Below are 27,855 nucleotides of genomic sequence, written 5' to 3'. Positions count from 1 at the left end.
GCATGAGCATCTGGGCATGAGTTGTGGCCTACAGCAGCAGCTTCTTGTGAGTGTTCTCATTTTGTATTTGTATGTTTGACTTTTAGTTCAATAAACGGCTGAAATTTCTCCTTGCCACATGCGAGGGCATTACAGTGCCGAAATTGCTCCATTTTTTTCACTTCACTCGAGTGGCGTTATATCTAAAGCTCACTCGTAACTCAAAATTTGTCTCTCAACACAAAGAAAACATCAACCAAGCGACGTCTTGTCACTCTAAAAACTTAAGTTGGGGTTGTACCACAATTAGAGTGGGCGAGCCCCTAAAAAAGTGGAAGGTCTTGTGGAATTCTTGATCCTTAGGGTATTTTGACACAAAAAAAAAGGTGTCACATACATACAAACATATGTTTAGACATGGGAACTATTTCAAATAGTGGAAAAACATCCAGTTAACATCCAGTATATAATATATCCTGCTTAAATGAACCACTCTTTTAACACTGCATTTTTTTATTTCCTTAATGACATACAAACAAATAAGCATCCTTCTTGAGACCATTTTCACACTTGAGTGCCATTTCCAAGTCTATTCAAGAGCCAATTATACATCCAATTGCTGTGCTCCTCATAAAAGCCCCCCGCTGCAGCACACAGGCGAGCTGTGACAGCAACATGAGGTCGATACGTGCATGTAAGTGATCACTTCTGGCATTAAAAAGACTCACTCAACACACACACACACACAAAGGGTATTATTCATCTTTCAACACACACAAACACACACGTTGAGACAGCCCACGCAACTCAAACAACAACACAGGCGGCGGAGCGTTGCCTGTCAGCGCGTGACGCGATGTCGTGCCACGGTGTCGCAGTGATGTGCAGGCTGTGTAAAGAAAATGCCAGGAAGCCGCCACACACGCTCATACAACATACAAAGACACCCAGACACACACACACACACCCAGACACACACACACACACACACACACACACAGGTGATGTAATGCTTCTGTGTGCTTAGCACTCCAGTTCCTTGTAGACATCATCTTGTCTTGGCTTTAAATCCTGGAAGACAAAAAACGTGGGGAAGGGATGCCATTATAAAAACTTTGATTAACTGTAGCGACAATGTTTTAGGCAGAAGTGGCAAAGTACTCACACGCTACTTAAGTAGAAGTACAGATACTTGTGTACAAAAGGTACTTCATTTGATTGTAAGTCAAAGCATAAAAGTACAAACTGAAATGCACTTAAAGCTGAATCCACAACTGTTTATTTATTTATTTATTTTTTAAATATAGATTTTCACTGCGATTGGCTGGCAACCAGTTCAGGCTTCAAACCACTGCAGTATAGTGCCACTGGTGAGGAGGACAGAGATAGGGGGACTTGAGTCAAAGGACTTGACTCGAGTTGACTCGGGTTGCCAGTTTTATGACTTGCGACTTGCTTGCCAAATTCTTAAGAAAGACTTTAGACTTGGAAGCCAAGAGACTTGACTTTGACTTGAACTACATGACTTGACAAGTCATCCCGTTTTAAAAAAAGAAACGTTTTTTTTTGGGGGGGGGGGGTCATTCATGCCAAACTGGCCACACAGTCTGCATTGTTGCGCACTCGCCAGTTTGACGTAGACACCTGCATGAGCAATGATGGAAGGAGCTCAAAAGATAATAAAATTTGGATTAAATGATTATGTTGTCGATGAAGTAAAAAGATGATGGTAACCTGCATGGTTTGCAACTTGCACATTAATGACAAAACAACAACCACGTCAAACTTTGTCCGTCACTACAAAACTCACAAAGACAGGTAAGCTAACAGTTTCGCTAGCTGGTCAAGCATTACGTTTCATAGGCTGTTTTGGGACAATTAAAAGTAAAAAGGTTGTTGTGGACGTTTTAGTAAAGCTAAGTAACGTGACTAGGGCTGGGATGGTTTATGATAATTGTCGGAACCTTTCGTTTCGGTTCATAGGCATGCAAAACCTTTTTTTTTTAATTCTTATTATTTCTCTCTCTCTCATTTACTAATCAGGTAAGCACTCTAGAGCAGAAAGTAACGCCTAAAATATAATGCCAAGCACTGAAGGCAGATGAAGTGAAGCGGTGTTGCTAGCGGTCAGTTGTGGAGATTTAAAAAAAAAAAAAAAAAAAAAGCGTGGAGACGTTTGGGGGCATAACGAAAGAGTTGACACTAGAAGATGCTAGGTGCGTTATACGTCTGCTGCATCGGACCACATTGCATTACGATCATGGTGATTTAAAAAAAAAAAAAAAAAAAAAAAAAAAAAGTCATTGACAAAAATGTGTTCCACCATTAGTAGATATAGTACAAATGGGGAGTAGCTAGATGTGAATATAATTTTCATATTACTAAATGGGTTTCTCAAAATGTCACCATTAAAATGTCATCTGTTGTGTCGGCTCTGTAATGAAGCTTTCTGCACTATGTTTTTAAAATTGAGAGCACATTATATGAAACAAAACCTTTAATCATGCCAATTGCCCAGAGTCTTCTAAATGAGATTCATTCTGAACATAGCCACATCCCTCGTTATGAGAGTATGTCCACACATAAGCAACCACATTATCTCTGTTTGTTTTTACTTATCATGAAAAGATTTCAATTTTTTTCCCTAAATGAGTTGTACAGTTTATATGTCAAATTAAAGGTGAAAAAAGTTATGAAAATGGTTTTTATATATAGCTTTCGTTTAATGGTGTTCTCTTAAGAACCGTAGGAGTTACAAGGCTATCACAACAAAGTAAACAGCATAGTTTGTTCAGAAATAAAGTTGAGTTAAATTGAGTTTGAAATACAACTTTAAAGAAATTCAGTGCAATAAATTCAATCAATCATAATCTCAGTTGCTGTTCATTTAATCTTTCTAAGGTTTGAATATTTTTTTTAGTGCTGTGATTTGTGAAAACATTTTCTTACCACTCCAGTATATGTTTGGACTGGAGCAAGATTTTACGACTTTGATTTGCAACTTGCTTAAACCGAGTAATGACTTGACTCGACGTGCTTGAAATTTAGTGGCGACTCGACTTTTGACTTGCTTGATTTTTTTGAAGGTTATGACTTTGACACTTGCGTGTGACTTGGACATATGTGACTTGCTCCCACCTCTGGAGGAGGACTTACTTGATGTCAGATTTTAATTTATTTTGCCTTAAGTCGGTGGCTGGTATCGGCTGCCTTCATGAGTACCCGATACCTTGAAATAAGGCTGGTAGCTCTATATTGCAGATTTTCACCTATTACGGGTGGGTCTTGAATGTATTCCCCGCCATATATCATAACTTACCATATAGACCGAACCTGGCGGAAGAGCCTGTCGGAGAGTAGAGCAAAACAACTTTAATGAGCAACAAGCGAGGGAGGCTGGGAAGTATCTAGTATAGGAAAAAAGGAATAAATAAAAAAAATGGAGGCGAGGCAATAAGAAAAAAAAAGAGACGAGAGGACAATTCATCAGGTGGGAAAATGCCTAACTTTTATCACCTGTCTGACATCTTCGGGATTCTCGTAGATGTTCTCCGTCTCGCCTGAATGGACGGACAAAGACTGCTCAATACCTGTACACATACACACGCATGCACACACACACACACACACACACACACACACACGCACACAAACACACGCACATAGGAGGAGATAGGGTCAGATTCATTACAACCCCAGAGGATGTTCCGGGCCGCATCCGTCACAGGAAAAAAAAAAAAAAATGGCAATAGCTTCACCTCGCAGGGAGATGCGCTTCTGTCGCCATAACAACACAGCCATGCTGGCGGCAACCAGGGGCACCAGAAGTAATAAAACCAGAAGAAGGAGGTGGTGGAAAGAAGAGTGCGGCGAGGGTGTAGGGACGCTCACTGCCAGTGAAAGAAAAATGAGAGAAAAACTTCAATTTCTTGGAGTTGACAAGTTCCTCTGCAAATCACAAAGGGGCGGGGATGTAGTGTGAGACGAGCATTTTTGAACTCTATATAAAAGACCCTGAGTCCCCATCCGCCCTCCAGGCACGTTACATGTATTTTCATCATGCAGCTGTCAGTCACGCGCACAGTGGGCGCACTGGAGGAAAAAAGTGCTGTCAGACATGGATCTGACATACACACACACACACACACACACACACACACAGAAAAACACCCACATACACTCTTGGAGATGTCAACATAAATAATCAACACTATCAAAGAGTTAGCATCACGGCAAACTTTAGCCAGGCCTTCCCTTTACTCCAGTTAAACCTGCAGTATGTAACTGCCGCACCACTAAACATAGTATTTTGCATTTCTGTAGCAGAAAACAATCATACTAATATAATAATAATAATAATAATAATAATAATTACTGTGTAAAAAAAAAAACAATAGTAATAATAGCCATGAACGAACAAAACCTCTTTTTGAGGACCCTTAGCCGCCCAACAAAGTGTATGATGTTAAATATATGCATCGAACAATGCATGCACGAAAGCAGCAATAATAGGGATTGACTCAATCTGTCTGCATTGTACTGCCTGGGATATTTCTGTCTGATATCTTCATCACAAATGCAGACATGCTTTGATGATAAATAAAACAATAAATGTCATCTGCCGCGACTTCTGAGGAATCCATCTTTTTTTCCCCACTGGCTGTCCTTCAAAACAGAACAAAAATGTTGTTGAATGTTGCAGAATCATCGCATACAAACAAGGATCCTCCTTCGTCATATCGAGCGACAGTTTATGTTGTTGTAAGACTGAATTCCAGCCTCGGGGGCGACAGAACTTACAGGTACATATTACAGCTTTAATGGGAAGTTATGAAATACAGTAATGTGTTGAGATACTGTATGAGTGACCTGACTTATGAGCTTCTTGAGATATGAGCTGTCGTTTGGCCAATTTTTTGCTTTGACTAGTGAGCACAAACTGGAGATAAAAGAGCTATACGATGCCAGAGAACTTGACATAACTCACTTCACACCCAGCAGTAGTTTGGCAGATAGCAAAGACCTATTTAAAAAATAGGTTTCAAGTTGCTTAATGCCACTCCCAGTAGAGATGTACTATCAAATGAAACATAAAACAAAGAGAATTATACATTTGTGTATTTAAAAAAAAATAATTTTTGCCTTAAGAATATCCCGACTAAATTAATGCTAACATATAATGAAAAACACAGCTGACAGGCTGAAACGGAATGAATTAAACTGAAGTTAAACTTAAACTTTTACATGAGAAATATTTTATTACTATTTCTACCTCTGGATTTTTATATATATGTATGTATATTGAAACAATGTACGACTGGTTAGAACGCTCTAACCAGTCGTACATTGCCTCACAGTTCTGAGGACCGGGGTTCGATCCCCGGTCCCGCCTGTGTGGAGTTTGCATGTTCTCCCCGTGCCTGCGTGGGTTTTCTCCGGGCACTCCGGTTTCCTCCCACATCCCAAAAAAATGCATGTAGTTTGATTGAAGACTCTAAATTGCCCGTAGGTGTGAATGTGAGTGCGAATGGTTGTTTGTTTCTATGTGCCCTGCGATTGGCTGGCGACCAGTTCAGGGCGTACCCCGCCTCTCGCCCGAAGATAGCTGGGATAGGCTCCAGCACGTCCTAGTGAGGAGAAGCGGAACAGAAAATGGATGGATGGATGGATATATATATATATATATATATATATATATATATATATACTATATATACTTCAATACAATTTATACATAATTAAGGTCATGAATACGTAATTCATGCAGCAGGTCAGTTACTTGGCACAAGTGTGGCCCACTCAAGGGCTTCTGACAGATTTTGTTTGTAGAAGAAGTGACCCGCCTGCGCCACCTTCGCCTTCGGTGTCACGGCCATTAGCCGCCCCTCAAAGCCATCAGTCATCACGTGTGCCGCGTGAGCTCTAATTGATGGGCGAGTATGTGCCGGGGCGTTGCTAATGGAATGTGGTGGTGACCCGCACTGTTCCCCATGCCAGATTTTACACATGAATTATGGTTAGTAAGTGCAGAGTGAAGTCAAGCATAAAGGCTTTATCTGTTTCTCTCTCTTTACCCCCTCATCTTCTCATCTTTTCTTTACCTCCATCGACACTTCATCTCACTGTTTCCATCTCAAATGAGGAGGCGGCGGGATGGGGGTTAGGGGTGGGAGTGGGGTGGGGGGGGGGGGAGTTATATCGTGCAAATGAGGTGGGTGGCACACCAAAAGAAGTTCTACTTCACACAAACTTAAACCATATGGTTTCCAAGGGAAATTATGCACATGGATTAAAAAAACAACAGTTGCAGGAAAAACATAATCTATAATGCTGTTGAAAAAAAAGTGTTGTTTTCTGCAACAAGAATACCATTATTTTATTTAGAGGATTAACTGCAACATTGAAAGCCCTTGTACTGCGGTTGTACAATTTTGATTCCAACCGACATCCAGTTTCCACAGCTGATTTAGGGCGAGAGGCAACGTAAACCCTGGCCTGGTCGGCAGGACACATCCATCCATCCATCCATCCATCCATTTTCTGAGCCGCTTCTCCTCACACGGGTCGCGGGCGTGCTGGAGCCTATCCCAGCTGTCATCGGGCAGGAGGCGGGGTACACCCTGAACTGGTTGCCAGCCAATCGCAGGGTACATAGAAACAAACAACCATCCGCACTCACATTCACACCTACGGGCAATTTAGAGTCTCCAATTAATGCATGTTTTTGGGATGTGGGAGGAAATCGGAGTGCCCGGAGAAAACCCACGCAGGCACGGGGAGAACATGCAAACTCCACACAGGCGGGGCCCCGCGGGGATTGAACCCGGGTCCTCAGAACTGTGAGGCTGACGCTCTAACCAGTCGTCCACCGTGCCGCCTGGCAGGACACAGAAAGACAAATAACCCTTCATACTCACATTCACACTTCGAATTTCTATGCTGGTCGAAACACTCAAAAGCACTGGCCTACAGTCAGAACCTAAATTCTATTGTTCCGATACATTTGCTCAATTTATTTCTAACAGTCTATTCTCTTCGTTTCCTAGTGTCACTTGGCTCTGGTACATGTTTTTTTGACCAATTACATTTCACTCTCTGTTTGTTGCCAGGTCAATGTAATCCGCCCAGGCCTTTCAGAATCAGTAGTACAGGCCCATGTAACTCAAACTCTATTAGCAATGGGACTGTTCTGCTTCCAATCAGATTTAAAATTCATCCTCACAGGCCCACCTCACTTGTAGTTGATGATGTCAGCATTTTTCCATTATCTGATTGGTTGGTCAGAGCAAAATTTGTTACAGCTAATATGGACTAACAAATCACATTTGCATTGATCTGCATATATTATTATTATTAATTTAATAATTAACATCTATAGTGACCCCTCCTTCAGCTGTCACCTTATCGTGGTGGACGGGTTTGTGTGTCCCAATGATCCTAGGCGCGAAGTTGTCTGGCGTTTATGCCCCTGGCAGGGTCACCCATGGCAAACAGGTCCTATGGACCATGTTCCACGCCTCCATTGCCGAGGCGGCCGACCGGAGCTGTGGCCGTAAGGTAGTTGGTGCCTGTCGTGGCTGCATCCCCGAACCCGTGGTGTAGACCAATGGTGACGGATGCCGTCAAGCTGAAGAAGGAGTCCTATCGGGCCTTTTTGGCCTGTGGGACTCCTGAGGCAGCTGATGGGTACCGGCTGGCCAAGCGGTGGACATGGGTGGTGTACGGTGAGGCCATAGAGAACGACTTCCAGACGGCTTCAAGGAAATTCGTCTCAGGAGGGGGAAGCAGTGCACCATCAACACTGTGTATAGTGGGGATGGGGCAATGCTGACCTCGACTCGGGACATTCTGAGTCGGTGGGGAGAATACTTCGAAGACCTCCACAATTCCACCAACATTCTTCCCCACGAGGAAGCAGAGTCTGGCGTCTCTGAGGGGGCCTCTCCTGTCTCTGGGGTTGAGGTCACTGAGGTGGTTAAAAAGCTCAGAGAAGGGGCTCTGGAAGGGGCTCAGAGTAGAGCCGCTGCTCCTGCACATTGAGAGGAGCCAGATGAGGTGGTTCGGGCATCTGATTAGGATGCCTCCTGGACGCCTCCCTGGTGAGACGTTCCTGGCATGTCCCACCGGGAGGAGACCCCGGGGACGACCCACGACACGCTGGAGAGACTATGTCTCCCGGCTGGCCCGAGAATGCCTTGGGATCTCCCCGGAAGAGCTGGATGAAGTGGCTAGGGAGAGAGAAATCTGGGCTTTCCTGCGAAAGCTACTGCCCCCGCGACCCGACCTTGGATAAACGGAAGAAAATGGATGGAAGATGTTTATTTTTACTTCCCCTCTTGAAAATAATGTTTTCAACTGAGTTGTACAGGTTATATGTCACATTACATTAATGGTGCAAAACAGCCTTGAAATGATTTATCTTGGTCTCACCTTTTTATATCACAAAAATGTGACCTTTAAACACAGGTGTGAAGGTTTTTAACATCCACTGTATCTACAAGAAGTTTTCGCCTTATCCTCCTAACAAACAAACAAAATCCTTTTGGCGGATGTAATAAAAAAAAAAAAAAATTCCCATAAAAGCCATAAAAATCTCACCGTTATCCCGCCCTCCATCTCTGGATGTCTCCCTTCCGAAAAGACTAAGCATTGCGCTTCCTCGTCTTCATCGCACTCTGTGAGTGTCCATTACTCCCATAGCTGCAGTAGTGGCGCCGTGCATTATGATGAGCCCTGGGCCCTGTGGTCCAAGTGATGCATTGGACTTATCTCCACCAGGCGGGATCCGTTTACCTGTCACATCCTTCTGCTCTCCACCACCAACACAATAAGCCTGAATTATTTAGTTATTGTTGGAGGATGTGTCCTCCTGTTTTGTCTCCTAATATTCGTGTATCAGCTAAGGCAAGCGTGATAAGAAAAACGCTGACCTTTATGTCTCATGAAAGAGGACGTTAAGCGTTTTGAATATTTGAGATTTTTATGGGAAAAAGGGCGCGTTAGCGGGGATAGAAAATGAGAATCCTGGGAAGCTGTTTTGATCACTGTTAGTTATTTAGTTTTCCTTAAAACCTTGTAGAGGTGTGGCGCATGTGCCAAGGGAGATCCCGTTTCATTCTATTCCAGGATACTTGTCTGACTTGTTCATCCATCCATCCATCCATCTTCTGTACCACTTTATCCTCACAAGGGTCGCGGGCGTGCTGGAGCCTATCCCAGCCATCTTCGGGCAAGACACAGGGTACACAGTGAACCGGTCGCCAGGAAATCGCAGGGCACATATAAACAAACAACAATTCACACTCACATTCACACCTAAGGGCAATTTATTTGTTCATATATAGAAGAAATTGTTGCACAGTATTCCGCTGCTATAACGCAGTTCATCCTTCATGCCCCTACTACTGTATATCGCTGTTTTTCAAGGGTTTTTACAGTGAACTTTCTGTAACGCCCTCGCATGTCGGAAAGGAGGACCCCAGTTGTCAATGCACTTTTCCATTTTTAGAATGCTGAGTGAACAGTATAATACATAATAAACAAAGAACAATCACAAAAAGATCACAAAAAAACACAGAAAGTACAATGGTCAACACCACATTTTTCCTCTAAGCCACCAGTGATACGCTTGGGCGGTTGGTGGCATCACCGAAAAGCCGATCAACTGATCAACGAAAGAATACAAAAAGTAGAAGTAAAAAAAAGCCAAAGAAAAATCACAAAAAGTCACAGAAAGTATTATAGTCAACATCATATTTTTCCTTCCAGCCATCAACGATACCATTTTGTGGGGGCATCTCAAAAAAGCCAAAGTCACACAAACAAAAATCACAAAAGTCCACAGAAAAGTTTATGGTTGACACTACAATTTTCCTTTTAACTTAATAAGAAATCTTAAAAAGAACTGAAAAATTATACCTTGTTGCTTGACGGCGTACGTGGCGCTGATAGTCTGGCCGTTTTTTAGCTGTAAGGTGCACGTGTAGTTGCCGGCCCTATCTGAGGTGACGGGCAACGTCAGAGCGGTTGTGACGCTGCCGGGCCCGCTGCTCGTCATCCAGAGTCGCTGACTCTTATTCTGGAATTCCCACGTGGCATCTCGGACCTGGGAAACCTCGCTGTACAGGCACTCCAGCTGAAGCTTGGAATCCGCACGCCGACCCATCACTGCATGGCCGCAAAGGAGAGAAAAAGGCAAAGGTGGAATTGAACAAGAGGCGGGCAGCACAATAAACTAGTGGTTGGCACGTCTGTCTCACAGTCAAAAGGTTCTGGGTTTGGACCTCGAGTGTGCAAGTTTTCCCCGTGCCTGCGTGGATTATCACCAGGTACTCTGAGCTTTCAAAAACATGTATATTGTGTCTATGTACATGCATGTGCCTTTACGAGGTGGAGCCTGGTACATTATGGGCACAGTTATTACATTTGGATGGAATTTATTTATTTATTTTTATCAGGCCAGTAATGTAATAATCAGCCAATAACATAATAAGTTATTATAGTATTGGCTAAAACTTATTACAGTATAGGTTCAGGACTTTTAATATGTTATTGGCTAGTTATTACATTATGGGTCTCTTACATTATAAAAAGGGTAAACCATGCATGTTTTTGGGATGTGGGAGGAAACCGGAGTGCCCGGAGAAAACCCACGCAGGCACGGGGAGAACATACAAACTCCACACAGGCGGGGCCGGGATTTGAACCCCGGTCCTCAGAATTGTGAGGCAGACGGTCTAACCAGTCGCTCACCGTGCCGCCAGAGCCAGCTATATTTCTACTAATTGGTTTTTTTCTTTTCTATGCCCTCGGGGTTGAACTTTACATAGTCAATTATAATATGATGATTGTCGAATTGAAGCTGTTTAAAAGATGTGGTAATTTATCATTTTTCAACACAGCAGTCCCCAACCCTGTGTGCGCCACAGACCAGTTTAATGTTAAGGCTTAGGCAACAAAGAAACAAATAAAAACAAACGATTAAAACGATTATTCATTACGCTGAATATCGTTGTATTTAGTGGGAGCCCCACCCATTTTTTTTCTCTTCACCGAGACAGTCAGTCTCATTTTTGCGTGATGTGAAGCGTAACATTGTAGCCATGCTCCCAAAAATTAAGCATTTCTCTGTTTCACTGTTTCTAGTTCACTTGCACTTTTATTGTATTTGAGGATAGACTGTCATTTTTTTTTTTTTTACATTTTGGCGATGAAGATATAGCTTCACTTTACACTTCTGGTATGAATCTTTTAAGACTAGCGGCGATCGGAATGGCCGAAGCTAGCGAGGCTAATGGCTATTCTTACCCACAACAATCTTATTTTATTCTCGGACCCAAGGGAACGTATGCAGACTGTGTCGCCTAGTTGGCCGGCGATTTCGCTGCTCCACAGAGCGTTAGAGCTGTTATAGTATAGCAATAGTAGCTGACGGGCGAGTCGAAAGTTCACTGAAAGTTCGCGTGATTACCGATTCGTCGACATCAAGCTTTAAACGTCGATACAGAGCAGTAAAATCGACTTGTCACCTAGTTGAATTATCGGTTCAATCTCTACTATGCTGGTCCGTCAAAATTAAGTGGTGCCTTGAAATATGAGTTTAAATCTTTCTGTTACTACGTTTGGAGCTAAAAACACTTCTCAAATCATCTTTCCTTATCAATGAATGGAAATACTCTTACTGTAATCCGTTCCAGCCTCCCAAAAAACCCCAACAAGAATGTAATGTCTTTTTACTGTAATAAGAAAAATAGCAGTCTATAATAGCATACTTTATAAAAGCATACAGCAATGACTGCCACGATACAATTTTAACTGGAGCCAGAAGCAAGGGGAGGCTGAGAGGTTTGTGGTGAAAGCTTTATTAAAGAGGACAGGTTGTCGAGACAGAGAAAAACACGGAGGTCAGAAGGATAGCGAGGACTGGCGTAGCTTACATGTTGGTTAGAGAGCCGGTGTACCACGGGAGAACGTTAATACTCTGGCGAGAGTTTCCGGGATCTGGCATGCTTTTATGCAGGTGATGATGAAGGCTGATTGATGACAGGTGTGCGGCCGAGGTGGTTCTGATAACTGGGAAGAGAGAGCGGAAGGGAGAGAGACAGGGGCGCAAAGCGCCACCAAAGCTCCAACAAAAGAACTGCGGGCCACAGCTCATGACAATGGCATCCTTTCCCCGGGTGAGCTGCATAAAAGTCCGTAATGAGGGAGTCGTCAAGGATCAGCTTGTGGGAAATCCAGGAGCATTCCTCCGGACCATACCCCTCCCAGTCTACCAGAAACTGGTAACCCCTCCCCCTGGGCCTCACATCAAGGATGCGTGAAACTGTGAAGGCCGGATGGTTGTCGATAACGCAGGGGGGAGGAGGGGTACGCCTGGAGGTCTAAGAGCACAGGTGGAGACAGGCTTGAGTAGTGACACACGGAACGTTGGATGAATTTTCAGATATTGCGGAAGTTTCAGTTGACGTGGGATTGATGATTTTCGTGATCGGGAATGGACCAATAAAGCGCGGAGTGAGTTTGCGGGATTCCATCTGGAGTGGGAGGTCACGGGAGGAAAGCCAAACGGACTGACCCACCTTGTACTCAGGCATAGAAGGGCTACAAAAGTCTGCAAGCCGTTTGTTTCTCTCTGCGGACCGGGTTAAGGCTGCCCTTACGTCTTTCCATACGGCCTGGACCCTCTTAAGGTGATCCCTTACCACAGGAACCGCCACCGCCTGCTTCTGTTCCCTGAATAATGGCGGTTGGAAACCGTAGCAGGCCAGCGGAGCTGGTGAGGGAGTTGTGGGCGTATTCAATCCATGGGAGGAATGAGTTCCAGGACGTGGGGTTGTGTGCGGCAACACAGCAAAGAGCCGATTCCAGGGACTGATTTGCTCGCTCCGTCTGGCCGTTGGTCTGTGGATGGTATCCTGAAGACAAGTTGGTTACTGCGCCCATCACTTTACAGAACCCCTTCCAGACAAGGGAGGAGAACTGAGGACCTCGGTCCGAGACAATATTGATGGGGATTCTGTGGAGTTTGAAGACATGTTGAACAAGGAGGTTAGCAGTTTCAAAGGCAGAGGGGAGTTTGGGAGGGGGTATGTAATGGACGTCTTTGGAAAAATGATTGATAATAGTAAAAATTATAGTTACCTTCAGAAGGGGGTAGGCCAATAACGAAGTCCAAGGCAATGTGGGACCAAGGACGGCTCGGGATAGGGACGCAGCAGACCAGCTGGGGGCAGGTGTGAAGTCTTCCCTCAGGCACAGACAGAGCAGGCTTGGACGAATTCTGGGTGTCTTTGACTAGCCTGGGCCACCAGCGGTGTTGCTGGATGAAATGGATGGTGCGGGTGATGCCGGGACGACAGGTGAGCTTGGAGTTGTGGGCCCACTGAAGGACGTCAGAGTTTGCGGAATTAGGTCTGAACAGTCGGTTCGGAGGTCTGGTCTTGGGATCCGGCTGAGTCTTTTGAGCCACTTTAACCACCTGTTCATTTTTCCAAGTGGCTGCTCCAACGAAGCATGAGGACGGGAGGATGGGTTCTGGTTCTGCAGGGCGTCAGGTTTGCTGTTGCGGGATCCAGGACGGAAGGAGAGGCTGAAATTAAATCGGCTCAAGATGTGGGCCCAACGAGCTTGTCGGGGCTTAAGGCGTTTGGCGGAATGGAGGTAGGCAAGGTTCTTGTGATCAGTCCAGATGATAAACGGTGAATCAGCAGCTCTCGGTTGCAAATGTCGTAGTTCCATTCAGCAGGGGATAGATGAGGGGAAAAGAAATCACAGGGATGAAGTTTTTGGGAAGCGGGGTCCTGCTGCGAGAGAACGGCCCCTGCCCCAGTGTCCGAGGCGTCAACCTCCACCACAAACTGGAGGGAAGGCTTGGGGTGTCGTAGGATGGGAGCATTGATGAAAATGGTCTTAAGAATGGCCAGATCTTTACTGAAAACAGGAGAGAGATCATGATATTCCTCAGGCACCCAGGAGAGGTCGACTGGTGTGGCAGGTGGTGGACGTTTACTGGAAGGCGGCCTGGCAGAAAGCAGGCAGTTCAAATGGCAGTGAGGGCTCCATCCACTGATTGATAGGTGAGTCCAGTCTATGGCGGGGTTATGCTTCTTGAGCCAGGGAATCCCAAGGACTAATGGGGTCTCAGGGGAAGGGATGACAAAAGAAGAATGTCCTCACGGTGATTACCAGAAATAAGCAGAGTAAATGGAACTGTTTGGTCGATGACAGGGGAGATGACTCGCCCATCCAGGGCTGTGACTTTCTTCGGTGATGGGAGTGGTTGGAGAGGGAGTTGGAGCTGATATGCCAATCCTTCGTCAATGAAGTTGTTGTCTGCACCAGAATCTATAAGGGCAACTATGGGTGTGTTGTGAATGGGACAGAGAATGCAAGCGGGAACGGTCATGCGGGAGGGAGAGCTTGGGGAAATGGTGGCTTGGCTCACAACTGCGCTCTCAGGTCGTGGTGAGCCTGGTCTTTTGGTCGCAAGGGGCATGTGGCAAGGAAGTGGCCTGATTTCCGCAATAAATACACAGTCGCTGGGTGAATCGACACTGACGTTCCTGGGGGTCGAGTCTTGTGTTACCTAGTTGCATGGGCTCATCTGGTGCAGTAATGGGGGACGACGGGGCAGTCGGAAGTGCAGAAGGCGAGTGAGGTGCTGACGGTGCAGTGCCCACGATGGAAGTAATTTTACGCGCTCTAACCCGCCTATCTCGTGCTCTGTCCCATAACCAGTTGTCAAGGTGAATGGAAAGCAAAATGAGATCCTCGAGGGAGGAGGGCTCGGCCCGATCAGCGAGCTCCTCCTTCAGCTGCTCTGAAAGACCATTAAGAAAAATTCCCCTTAGCGCGGCGTCATCCCACCCGCATTCACCCGCAAGTATTTGGAATTCAACAGAATAATCCTAGAACTAGCAGAATAATCCTAGAACTAGCAGGAGGCAACGGATCTAGCCCAGAGTGAAGGTAAGGAGGCGGCAAATGGCTTCCCTACCCTGAACGGGGTGATCAAAGACCTTCTTTAGTTTGGTGGAAAAGGAGTTAAATGGAGTTAAATGGAGTTAAATGATGTGAGTACTGGGGGAGAGTTATGACATAACGCAGTTGCCCATTTCGCTGCTTTTCCGCCGAGGAGATTAATGACAAAAGCGACCTTGGATTGTTCGGTGGGATAACTTAATGGTTGTATATTGAAAACTAGGGAGCAATTTAGGAGGAATTGGCTGCATGCACCTAAGTCCCCAGAGTAGGGCTTGGGCGGAGGAACATGAGGCTCTTTGTACGGGCTCGGAAGGAATACTTACGGGAGGGTGGTCGGATTGCAATTTCGAAGAAAGGAGGGATGCTTGTTGCGTGAGGGAGTGTAAGGTTTCCATACGGCCAGACAGTACGGGCGAATCAGCCCTTCGTTGCGTGGCTGCACGGGTTATACTTGCCTGATATTTACATTTGTTTGATGATCTTAAACATCAAAGTGGGGAAACTATGCAAAAATATAATAATTTGAGTAGTGGGCCAATACTTTTACTGTTTAAATGTGTTGCTCCACTATTTATATTTTCAAATTTCCATTGCATAAAGGGTTATAACACTGCAACACGGTATTTTCATTAAACTAGGAGACTTTAAGAAAGGTTATGTGGTTGTTTTTAATACACAATTTGTAATTCTATTTATTTTATGTTTAGTTCAAACCCAGTTGAAGTTTACTGTTAAGTTGAAGAATTGTTCACTGTCTGCCAAACTGCTGCTTGTTGTAAAGTGAGTTGAGTTCAGTCCCACCACCTAGCGCTCCTATCGCAAATTTTTGCTCTTAAATCATAGCAAAAAATCAGCTTGTATCTCGAAAGTTGGGTTACTCATATCTCAGGGCAGCACATTATCGCTTTCTGTGAAACCAGTCCACAGTCCGAAAAAGGGTTGGGGAACGCTGGTGTATAAAATGGACGGATAAACGGATGAATAAATGAATGGAAATCGGTAGACGAGATGAGTCGCTGAGAATGTCAGATGCGGAAGAGGGACTAAAGAGGCTGGAGGAGAAAGTGACTTTATGGCTGGCATGATTGCAGAAAAGGCCAAGGACAGATAAGGAGTAATGGAATAAAGGGAACGGCTCCCCCCCCCCCCCCCCAAAAAAAAAACTACGCCATTGAGCACAATCCATGGAGAGGTCACAATAATATATATTCATTAAAGTGATTTGCTGCAAATGCATCACTTGACTGTGACTGATGCTTAGTGTCTCATCAAAGTGAGATGAGAATCCATCTGGGTGTAATCAAGCTCCGCAGACCCCCCTGCTGCACCACATAAAAACACATACATTTCAGCCTTGATTAGTGTGATCAGCGTGGGACACCTAAAGCTTCCGTGGGAGGCCGACAGGTATAATCATACACAATGATACTCATAATGAGGTGGGTTAAAAATATATGCGTCACATGATTGCTGTGTGGGTGTGTGCGTCTGTGTGTGTGTGTGTGTGTGTGTGTGCGTGTGTATGGAGGGGCTGCAAGTTTGTGACAGTGACTGATCGGCTCGTCATGTCTGGGCAGCTGTGATGAATGCCGCGAGGGACTGTGATTAGTAAACTCTTCCATGGTCGCCATTACAGGGATTTATGCCTTTGGTTTTTCTGTTTACGCTTGTGAAGAGATCCTATTGTGTGGTTGTTGTAAAGCGTGAAATAAGGCCAATTCATGGAAATAAAGAGATTAGGGCCACATTAAATAGAGCAAAAAAAATTGTACTAGTCTTAATTTTTCAAGAAATGAAGTACTGTCGTATTTAAAAAAAAAAAAAAAAAAAGCCTTTTTTTCTTTTAATAAGTGCTAATTTTTAAAAAGTAGGAATCTTCCAACAATAAAGTTGAATCATTTTTTTCTTTTACCGAAAAGTTACATAATTTAAGGAACAAAGTCAGAATGTTTACAGAAAAAAAAATAATTTAGAGCCAAAACGTAGTAATTCTACAAAAATAGTCTGCTTGTTGATGCTGTTGTAAAGTTTTTTAATCTTACAAGAATAAAGTTGGATATTTTTCAAAGTAAAAAAATAGTAGTAGTCTTATAAGAATAATGTAAAAAAAACACCGCCTGTGTGGAGTTTGCATGTTCTCCCCGTGCCTGCGTGGGTTTTCCCCGGGCACTCCGGTTTTCTCCCACATCCCAAAAAGATGCATGAATTGGAGACTCTAAGTTGCCCGTAGGTGTGACTGTGAGTGCGAATGGTTGTTTGTTTGTATGTGCCCTGCGATTGGCTGGCAACCAGTTCAGGGTGTACCCCGCCTCCTGCCCGATGACAGCTGGGATAGGCTCCAGCACGCCCGAAACCCTAGTGAGGAGAAGCGGCTCAGAAAATGGATGGATGGATGGATGTTGTAATCTTTCAAGAATTAAATCGGACTGTTTCAAAGAAAAAAGGTAGAAATCTTACAAGAATAACGTCAATAAAGTCCTATCCTCCATGTGCTTAAGGCCTGCGCAGTTAAGCTGGGAGATCAAATCAAATCAAATTACAATATTTGTAGAGCACTTTTCATACAATGACATGCATTGCAAAGTGCTTTACATAGTTAAAATCAATCCCCTCCCGCCACTCATCCACTTAGATACATACATGCGTGCATACTCATGCGCAGTTAAAAATAAAATAAATAATAATCTAATAATGTAATGACCTATTGCTGGGCACAGCCAAACCAAGTGGGAAACATCACGTCAGGGAGCCGTCTGCACCAAGAGCACAGCACAGACCACAAGACACCAGCATGGAGCCGACAATCTTAAATAATGAATGTGTTCAATATTTACGACCAAAACTCTTCATGTGTGTGAGTAAGACCGACATCACCCGAGTCATGATGTTGAGAATTGTGATGTGGAATAGAATGTAACCCATCAAACTGGCACCCAATACTGACGAACACGGAAGAAACCGTAAACGAAAACCAAAATGTCTTTGTTTTATGTATAAAAGTGGTTTGTTCAAAGAGCAAGTCGTTTTTTGAGAACATCGGCATTTTTACAAGACTCTCGGTTCCGGCAACTTTCCGGAACATTCGGGAAACATTGGCACAAAACCAGAAGTGTTTCCTCTTCTTCAGTTTCATTCATTCATGTTACAATGGGACAAAATGTTTTGAGATACAAGTGTTTTGAGTTACTAGCATGGTGAAGGAATAGATTAGGCTCGTATCTCAAGGCGCTACTGTATTTTGTTTAGAAAAAAATAGTAATTTTTGAGAATGAACTCAAATTTTTTTCCAGTAAAAGAAGGCCTATTTTCTCAAGTAAACAAGGTGTCGTCTTTTGAGAAAAAGCTAAGTAAACCTAGTCAGTGTAGAATCGAGAATAAAGTCCCGTTTTACAGGAAAAGGTTATGTGAATAATTTTATATGAATAATATCTTGGAATAAAACAACTTTTTATTCTTGAAAAAAAAAAACTCACCTCATTCTCATAACGTTACTTAGAAACATAACTTTTACCTAAAAAAGGACCATATTGTCATCAGATGACTACTTTATTTTCTTGAAAAAAAAAAACTAAAAATAACTCAGTATAGGACAAGTCATACTGATATTGAACATCAAATGAGAGTACAGTTAGTTACAGTTCGTAACTTTACTCTTGTTTTTTTGTTTTTTTTTGGGTGGATGTAAAATGCACCAGTGGAGCTTGTAGTTGTCGCCATGTCCCGAAAACACAAAATCTGATATTATCCCGCTCGATTTAGCTGTCCCTTGGAAGTGATGTGCCACACACAATTGTTTCTCGGGTTTAATGTGCTTTTCAATATGAGAGTGTCTAAGCATACCTGTGGGTTTTCTCACTCTTACAGTTCATGCTACTAACAAGGTGTATGAATATAGCAAATATCGCTGAAACACGCTTCGACACTTCCTGCAGTCCTTATTTTTTCTACCTGCTTCCTCTTAATGAAATACTTCAGCACTTGCGATTATATTCCTATTCAATTTCCTTCCAGGAGTTACGAGTGGGGGAGGAAAAAAAAATCTTTTCAACGTCATTTCTGTGCAATAATGAGCAAGCCGGTTGTCTCGGGCCCAGCGTAAAACCCGAAATTGGAGGGAAACACAGCTCGACAGGAACGGTGCCAAAAACAACTTGAAGAGCTCGTCATGTAAAACTTTTTTTATTTCACATGAGAGTGTTCAAACAGAATGAGAAAGCAACATGTTCTGCTTTTATTTCATTTTATTTTTGCTACCCACTCACTCCGACCAGGTGCTGTGCTGATGTTGCCGAGCAACCGCTCCATTTGCAGCAGAGCGGAGAGGTGCAGTGCTTAAAGCGGCAATAATAATTTGGCCTTTGAAATACAAAAAGCTTCAAATTCATTTTGATGGCACACTGAGTTCTGCTCTTGTCAGAGCTGTTGAAATTTGTTGTTGTTCGCGATGGCAAGGTAACAAAGGACAAATGCTTTGTTACTTTACTAACGTAGATTTTTTCAGGTACCTGTACTTTACTTGAGTATTTCTTTTCTTCACAGCTTTGTAGTTTTACTCCCTACTAGGGCTGCACTATATTTTCTTTGAGCATCGTCATCGCTATGTATGTGTGCGCAATAGTCATATCGCAGGGTCTGCTGTGTGCTGTAATATACAGTACAGTTAATCAACTGTCATATTAAAAGTGACCAGTTTAAAAAAAAACGGTTTAATTCTTTATATTCGCCATAATTATGTTATTACTCTGTTCTCAAGTGGGTACCCAGAATGCTCGCATATGTCACGTCTGTCTCCATTGTTTGGTCAAGGGTGGCCACTGCTTTTGTAGTTAAGTTATTGTCACTTGGCACTTTCTGGGTTGTTTAGTACTTCTGGTTTTATTTTGATGAGTCACGTTCAGTTTGTATTATCTCTAGTTTTGTTTCCTTTGCCACGTGTCACTTCAGGTGTTTCTAATTTGGTATCGTTAGTAATCATATTTAAGCACTGGGTTTTCACTCTTTTAGTCTTCGTATTCAGCATTGGTATCTGTTGTTTTGACCTTGCTTGTTTTTGCACCTTGTCCCTGCCTCACGTCTTTTTGGATACTGTTGCCTTATTGGATTGACTACCTGTGTGCCGAACCCTGCTCGTAATGAACTGCCTGATTTTGCCTCCTACTGACTGTGTCTTGGCCTTTGTGTCAGTAATCGTTTTAGCATACTTGCTGACCTAAATCGCCTTGGAGGGTCCAAAATGTCGGGGTTATAATTCGTCTTAGTTGTCATGTTTCTTCCTCTTCTCTGGTCCATTCTCCTCACATAATAATAATGGAATAGAACTAGCATTACCCGGTGAGGACATGCAACAACTAACCAACAGGACAAGATAAAAGAGGACAGAAAAGGGCAGGGCAGGACTGGGTGTGGGAAATGAGCAAGGCAGTGCTGCTGATGAGTGGCGCGGTGGGATGCATTTATAGTGTCTAAAACCTGCGTGTTGATATCTTAATATAACCTTATTGCTGTTGTTATTGTTAGTTATCCCAGCATAAGCAATTCAAGCCTATAGCGTGTCTATGGAACGTATTAGTGAATGATTACCATATCACATGCATGTTAGTCAACTGGTGCCCCCCCACCTCATCTGCAAGGGGGGGGGCCGAGCCAGCGAGCCCTTGCTTTTTATTGGGGAAAAAAGTATCAGAGGTTTGGGAGGATAACAACTACTTGGCGTATAGAATATGAAGTTAGAATTCTCCCTCTAAAGGTGACTAAATCCCCTCATCAAACTCTCAGCGAGGACGTAATGAGGTCCAAAATGTCAGACCATTCTACTGAACAAGCTTTAGACAAGCAACAAACAACAGGGGGGAAAAATTGGATGAAACGGGATTGCTTGAAACATAATGAACACACGCAAGCTTTCATTCCGGCACTGCTTCCCAGCGGAGCACGGAAATGAGTCATGAAATGTGACCTTCACACTCATTGGATCTCAACCCAGCTCAACACCTAAGCGGGGGACTTGGAGATTTGTGCCACCACCCCCACTTGCATCAATCATCTTTCACTCTTGAAAGACTGATGCTGATCAGACCAGTGGAGCCAACTGTGGTAGCCTGACATCATTGGGGCCCGAGCAGTAGCACCAGGAGATGCAAAGGTCCTCTTGGAATCGCTGCATTTTGTTTTCCCTCCAAATTCTTCTGGTTTACGAACCACCTTTTTTTTAATCTCACCATTCCCGTAAACTCACCAATTTCTGCAAGCATGTGTATCGTTGTACGTTCTGATCAATACCCGTCCAATAGACACTCAGAAGCTTACCCCGGAAAGTTAGAAGAAATTAGCCCCTGACACCAGTATCATCTAGCAACAGGATATTGGTTGGAGATGTCTATCATACCACAAAGCACAAAAAAGTCTCAAGGACCCACGCCTGAAATTGAACAGGAAGTAGACCATTTTGGGTTGAAGGACCCTAATATCGACAGTTAAATGCAAATTTCTATCTAGTTCTGTTCCTGTGACTTTGTTTTTGTTGTTGTTGTTGTTATTATTGTTGTTTTTGCAGTGAGCATTGGCGGGTGGAGCCTCCTGCGTCGGACCTCCCGGATTTGCAATCTATGTGTTTAACGCATAAATTCGGTAATGGAGATGTTGGATTACCACGCCCACTGTCATTGTCACTTTGTGTAGTAATTGCCGCTGTATACTGTATTCCTATTATTTCTTGTTATCTCTGCGGTACTTGTTGAGGTTTCTGGCTATCTGTTACCATAAGTACCTCAGTGTTTCCCATGTGTTTATTCGTTCTTTGTGTAGAATTGATTCTGTTGTTCGATAGTCTTGTTATTCTTTCTTTCTTTTCATCATGACTCCGTCCACCTACCTAGGTTATAGTTTAGATTTTTTTTTTTATCTTTTCAATTACGTCTTTTTGTCGGCGTTTTTTATTATTTTTTTTGTTTCCTCAATATCTTACCACGCACATATTTCATGCTCTTTGTGTTTTGAATAACAAATAAAAATTTTGTTCTATTAGGATCCTTTATTCGGCTATCACCGCGGCTTGACAAAAATTGTCGGTCGACTCATAATTGACATGAATACCAAAATACAACATAGACGGGGTTCAAATTTGGTAGCAGTCTTACAAAACCTCTAGGACAAGTCCGTTATTGAAGGAGCGCTGGAAAATGACCTCAATTTAAACCAGAATTGCAGACTTTCTGTGAGTTGTCGGGCATGGGTTCTTGACTTTTTGGTGGGCCTACTCATGATAGACACGAATGCCAAATTTAATGTTGGCGTGCTTAAACTTTGGTAGCAATCGTACAAAATCTCAAGGACAGGTCCGTCATTGAAGGTCTCCGAGAAAATAACCTTAATTGCAGACTTCCTGTGTGCTGTCGGGCATGGATTCTAAGACGTTTTTGTCCGTCGAATCAAGATAGACATGAATACCAAAATGAATGTCCTGTGTATATCCATTACACACTGGTTTGGTGCTGCCCCCAAAAAGGGCAAACTCCGACTGCAACGGTCAATTGTTTTTGAAATACTATTCTGATTCTGATTCTGATGAAGGACCCCTAGAAAATGGCCACAATATACAGTCGATGGTTTAAATCAAAGTTGCAGACTTCCTGTGTGTTGTCAGGCATGGGTTCTTGAGAGCTTTTTGAAGTCCGAATCATGATATACATGCCATCCAAATTACATGTTCTTAAGTGAAACTGGCTTGAAGGGTTGAATTTTCTAAAGCGTTCTATTGACCAATGGAGCACAAACAAAAGAGCCCCATGAATTATGTCATTGTCTTCTCTCAGCCAACCTAGTTACAATATTAATTATATTTCCATCCATCCATCCATCCATCCATCCATTTTCTGTACCGCTTATCCTCACGAGGGTCGCGGCCAGGCTGCAGCCCACCCCAACCATCTTGGGGCGAGAGGCGGGGTACACCCTGAACTGGTTGCCAGCCAAACGCAGTATTAACTATATTTGTATTTAAGAATTGAAATAGAAGAGTCTTTTTTCTGTCTATAAAAAGCACCACTGTAAAAGGTTGTCATTAAAGTGACAGCACTTGCTCCATGGAAACCAACCCCTGACTTTTTAAAATGTTTCTTAATTTACACCTGCTCCATGTCTCCCATTCCTGTTCCTGACTGTGATGCGTACCTTTCAAGACACTCAGCAGGGTTCTCTGGCTGAAAACATGGTCGTTGACCATCACGTCACAGATGTAGAGGCCGCCGTCTTTGAGGCCCGGTCTGTGGATGAAGGAAAAGCTGCCGGTGTCGGCATTGTAGGGTGTGCCAGCCAGCTGGAGCTTGAAGCCTTCGGCGGTGCTCAAAGTCTTGCCCCTCCAACAATCGTGTCCGTACACCAGCTTGCTCTGGTTCAATTTGGGGCCTTGCCAATAGAGGAAGGCGCAGTCCCCTCGGACACTGGGACAGGTCAGGAGGAAGGCCGTCCTGGCCTGAGTGGCCGTGAAGATGGGTGGACCTGCGGGGTTTACAATTGTTGATGCATTTGATCAGATGACAATGTCCTTGCATTATCCTTTAATTAAGCTGATGTCTTTTACATAAATGTTTGGAATCATACATGTGTTGAAATTCAAATAATCTTACCGTTTAATCTATTTTCACACCGTGAATGCCAGTTAAAAGGTATGTTACTAAATCCTAGAAAAACGGCCACCATTTTCTTTCCAATTTTCGGTGACAGACTTTGGGCACGTAAATTTAGCAGAGATCCGTTAAAATCGTGTTTTTTTTCATTGTTTCGCGCAGGGTAATCTTTGTTCATTTCAGATTACATTGTTGGGAAATCCCTTTACCACTTCGTCTTTGACATTCTTCATTCAGATGAGATTTTCTGCACATGGTCATAGGATTTGACCAAAGTTGAAGTTTGAATTAATTCTGACGGTGCGCTTGCTCTAAGTTTGACCTGGAAAATGAAATGGCTTGAGCGGAGGTCGTCATTGAAAATTCGGAAAATGGCCTTTTTAAACATCGTATTTCTACTAATAAGACTAACATATGGGCATTTTTCTACAAAAGGGGCAAGGTTTTGGTCACAAATTATTTAGTCTAATTTGTCTATTTTGTTATACAGGTATTTTAAACATGTTAATAACATACCTACAGTTCACAAAGTTAAAATGCTCTTCAAACATGTCTTTACAGGTGGTCCATAACTGTAATTAGGATTTTATCAATACATTAGCGTAGGTTAGTGATGGACTACGTACAAATTCAGGTTATGTTGCCGCTGTAAAACGGGAACCCCATCTTAAACTGAGGACACCTTGTATTATTTCCATAATTTCCCATGGGAAAGTTTCATTCAAAATCCAAACAAGTGGCCTTCGAACAACGTTCCGTAACCGATTGTGTTCAAACCTAGAGGTTCCAGTGTACACGGAGGACAGACGAAGCACAAATGGGCGTTCAGATGGGCTAAAACATCCTCACAACAATAGGGATTATGTCCTATTGTGTTCTGCTCGGTCTGATTAGCCAAATGCTGACACAAGACTTCCTGTAGGCGTCACTCACTGTGCTGCACCCTGGTGAATTTGGCCTGGCTGACAGCTGCGGAGAGGGAGGAAAAAGGCAGGAGGGTGTTAGCCAAATAATAAATAATACATACAGCGAGAGTAATACCCACAGGAGTGGCAGACTTTTCTGTGTAGATCTACAGTGAAGTTTGGAATCTTAAAATTTGCTCCATAAAATAAATACACTGAAGAGCAATATAGCCAGAGGAGTCTTTAATAAATAATGCCCATGATGGGCTTTCAGGCTCACTTATCATCTTCACCGCCGTCATGTTTGGTTTCTCTCCTCACCATCAACGATGATGTTCACGGCAAATGTGAACACGGTGTCGTTCTTGCTCCCCGGTGGATGAACCATGCACTCGTAGGAGCCGGCATCGCTGTACGTGACCTGAGGAAGTTTGGTCACGAATCCCGCGATGGGCTTCAACACGGTCTTTAAGGAGGCGCCGTCCGGAGAGTGCCAGGAGATCCAGTCACAGGCAAACTGTGGAGTGACCTTGGCAATCAGACGCAGGGTGCTGCTCTGAGGGATAGGTGATGCTGGGATGCTGGTGACTAAAGAGAGGGAACCAGAAAGAACTTTCTCCCGTTGCAGCAAATAAGGAGGAATTATTGCAAATGAATATTGCCGTACAGTTCCAGACCTACCCGCGATAGTGTTGTGCGGATCAATACTGAAATATCGATACCTCTGATACCCGATCTTTTTGCTCTAAAATCGATTTTCTCTTTTGAAATTTGAGTCATTCCAGCAGTAATGTAAAGTATATCATTAACAGGAATACAGTGGAAAGTATCTCAACGTTTGAGGTCTTGTCTATAGAATCCGCGGTCCGTGGAAATGACTTTTTAGTTTGGCTTGAGTGGATAATGCATAAGCACAGTGGCATGCCACGCTGCTCAGTCAGACAGTCAGTCACTCAGTCTGATTCTGTACAATGGCATTATGCCAGTGCATAAGGAGGAGTCGTGTGGAGCTATTTCAGCTCCAAATACCTAAGATGCGGTTTCAATCAATCAATTAATCAAACTTCTTTTATAGAGCCCTTTTCATACAATGACATGCAACTCAAAGTGCTTTAAAATCAATCCCCACCCACCACTCATCCACGCTGACACACAACTGTCAACTGCCCACACAAATAAAAAATAAAAATCTTAATAATAATGTAATGACTTATGGCTGGGCACAGAGAATCCAAGTGAGGAAACACCATCATGTGATGTTTGTGGAAAAAACAATAAAGAGTTGTGGCAACACAACAAAGTTGTGAAAGCCCTCAGGTTAAACCACAACACAGATTACGAAGCATTTATGATGAGGCGGCGTCACGGACAGAAGAGGAGAGAGCACAGTGTCGTTCTTTCGGTGCAAGAACAGATTGTCAAAAAGTAAAATTTCTATAATATAGCTGTAAAATATATCAGTTATTATTTAAAATCAATATCATTTGCTTTCACTTTTAAATGAATATTTTAAAATACAGGTATTGACAATTATTGTGACATTTATTTCATTCAATAATTACTGGCAATTTCAATTTGAGTCACCCAGAATTATAAAATAAGAGGGTATGACTGCGACTTTAATATACTTCCATCCATTTGTTCATCCATTCATTTTCTATACATTTATCATCTTCAGGCTTGCAGGTGAGCTGGAGCCTATCCAATATACAGTACTTCTGAGTTTAAAATAAATAAATACATTACTCTGCTGTCTTGTATTTATGAAGCTAAGATTTGGTATACATTGTTTATTTTTTAGAAATTTAAACCTAGTAAGAGACAGACTTATTAAAAAACACTTTTTAAACACACTGTCATGTATATGAACACACACAAATGCAAGCATAAAATGTAAAGAAAAACATATATACGTATTATCGGGACTGTGTACTTGCATGTGCCTTTAAGAGTTGGAGCCTAGTAGATGGCATGTGACACTGGAGAGAATGTCAATATTATTATTCAACAATTTTGAATAATGTCATTACTTTATCGATTGGCTAAAGGGGGAAAAAAAATACCGTTGAAATTGGAAAGGTGATTTTCATTAAAAAAATAAAATAAATCTTATGATCCAGTCCTTGCATTTCTCCGCTCTAGACCTCATTACAATACGTTACTTTGTAAAGATTGCATAGTATTATCCTACCAGTGATGATGGCTAAAAGGATGATCTTCTCCTTGATTTTGTTCTGTAGCTGCTCTATCAAGCACACGTAGAGGCCTGCATCCTGAATGGCAGGTTGAAGAAGCAGTGAGAAATTGCCCGTGTGTCGGTAGTTGTTGTCAGCCAGGCGCATAGAAGGCTTAGAGACACTGCCAGAGAATTCCTGGAGCTCACTGGCCGATAGCACAAGTTTCCAGTCGCGCGCACCGAGGGGCTTGGCCTTCCAGTTGACGTTCACGCCGGCCCTCATTTCTGTATGGATGCACTCCAAGGTGGTGGCTCGGTGCTCTCTTTCCACCACAATTTCATGCCAGTTGCCTGCGAACAGCCAGTGTCAGGTAACACCCCACAATTTCTCCAACTGAGATATGCGGTCCGACAGTTAACATCACAACATTCACAGAATTTCTCGGAAAACCTTCACTACCTGTGGCGTCGACACAATAGGAACGCAGAAACATGGAGGGAATGAGAAGAAAGGTGATGAAAACACACTCCATTGCACATTTGAGGCAAAGAAAAACAAGCATTTTTTTTTTGTCTTCCCACCCAACAGGATACGAGCAGCACGTGGTCCTACAGGAAACAGAGTGTGGGCAAGCCTGATAGCCTTAACACAAAACAAGGCGTCTCAGCTTCTTCATGGACATTTAGACAGCAACGAGGAACCATGCAACTTATTGCCCACGTAGGGAAAGTGGTACACTTGTCTTTGTTCTGATTGCTCAGTACGATCGAGCTAAAATGACATCACATTAGGCCAAAGCTGTCAAAGTTGTTTTCATTGCAAGCCACATCAAAGTTATGGTGCCCTCAGCGAGGCATTTATAAACGATGAAACCACATAAATGTATAATTGCTAGGGGGGTAACGTCACGCAAAAAATCCTGACTGTGTTATGTTCCTGTGTTTGTGACTTTGTTTACTGCTGTGGTTTGTGTTTTTCCATCTCCATGGTGTGCATGGTGGGCAGAAACTCCGGTGCCGCACCTGCTCTTCATTACTGTAGAAGAAGAAGAAGAAGAGTCACTTTTTATTGTCATGAACATGCATGCATGCACACGAAATTTGTTCTCTGCATTTAACCCATCACAGTGAACACATACATATGTTAGTGGAACACAGTGGAGCAGGGGGCAGGAGAAGCGCATTT

General features: G+C 43.2%; 1 protein-coding gene across 1 annotated transcript; it reads right to left on the bottom strand.

Moving 5' to 3' along the window:
- Positions 1-488: 488 nt before the first annotated feature.
- On the bottom strand, positions 489-27,218 carry g6fl (g6f-like). The gene is made up of 10 exons (XM_061675636.1): positions 27,130-27,218; positions 26,685-27,020; positions 24,815-25,081; positions 24,522-24,557; positions 23,134-23,460; positions 9,898-10,146; positions 3,738-3,869; positions 3,496-3,569; positions 3,299-3,325; positions 489-1,050 (listed from the first exon to the last, which is right to left on the bottom strand). Exons 1-10 carry the CDS (start codon positions 27,200-27,202, stop codon positions 1,003-1,005), a joined length of 1,569 nt encoding a protein of 522 aa, XP_061531620.1. The 5' UTR covers positions 27,203-27,218; the 3' UTR covers positions 489-1,002.
- Positions 27,219-27,855: the final 637 nt, after the last annotated feature.

This window comes from Phycodurus eques, chromosome 4 (assembly GCF_024500275.1).
Source record: "Phycodurus eques isolate BA_2022a chromosome 4, UOR_Pequ_1.1, whole genome shotgun sequence".
NCBI lineage: Eukaryota > Metazoa > Chordata > Actinopteri > Syngnathiformes > Syngnathidae > Phycodurus > Phycodurus eques.
The sequence above is the reverse complement of the archived record's forward strand: the minus strand, read 5'-3'. Positions and strand labels throughout refer to the sequence as shown.

Bases quoted from the DNA above. Each gene is read 5' to 3' on its own strand.
- g6fl (XM_061675636.1), bottom strand. From the start codon at position 27,202: ATGGAGTGTGTTTTCATCACCTTTCTTCTCATTCCCTCCATGTTTCTG. The intron at 24,558-24,814 runs GTGAGGAGAGAA...CCCTCTCCGCAG, and splicing joins CGTGAACATCATCGTTGATG to CTGTCAGCCAGGCCAAATTC. The intron at 3,570-3,737 runs GTGAAGCTATTG...GTATGTGTACAG, and splicing joins GAAGCGCATCTCCCTGCGAG to GTATTGAGCAGTCTTTGTCC.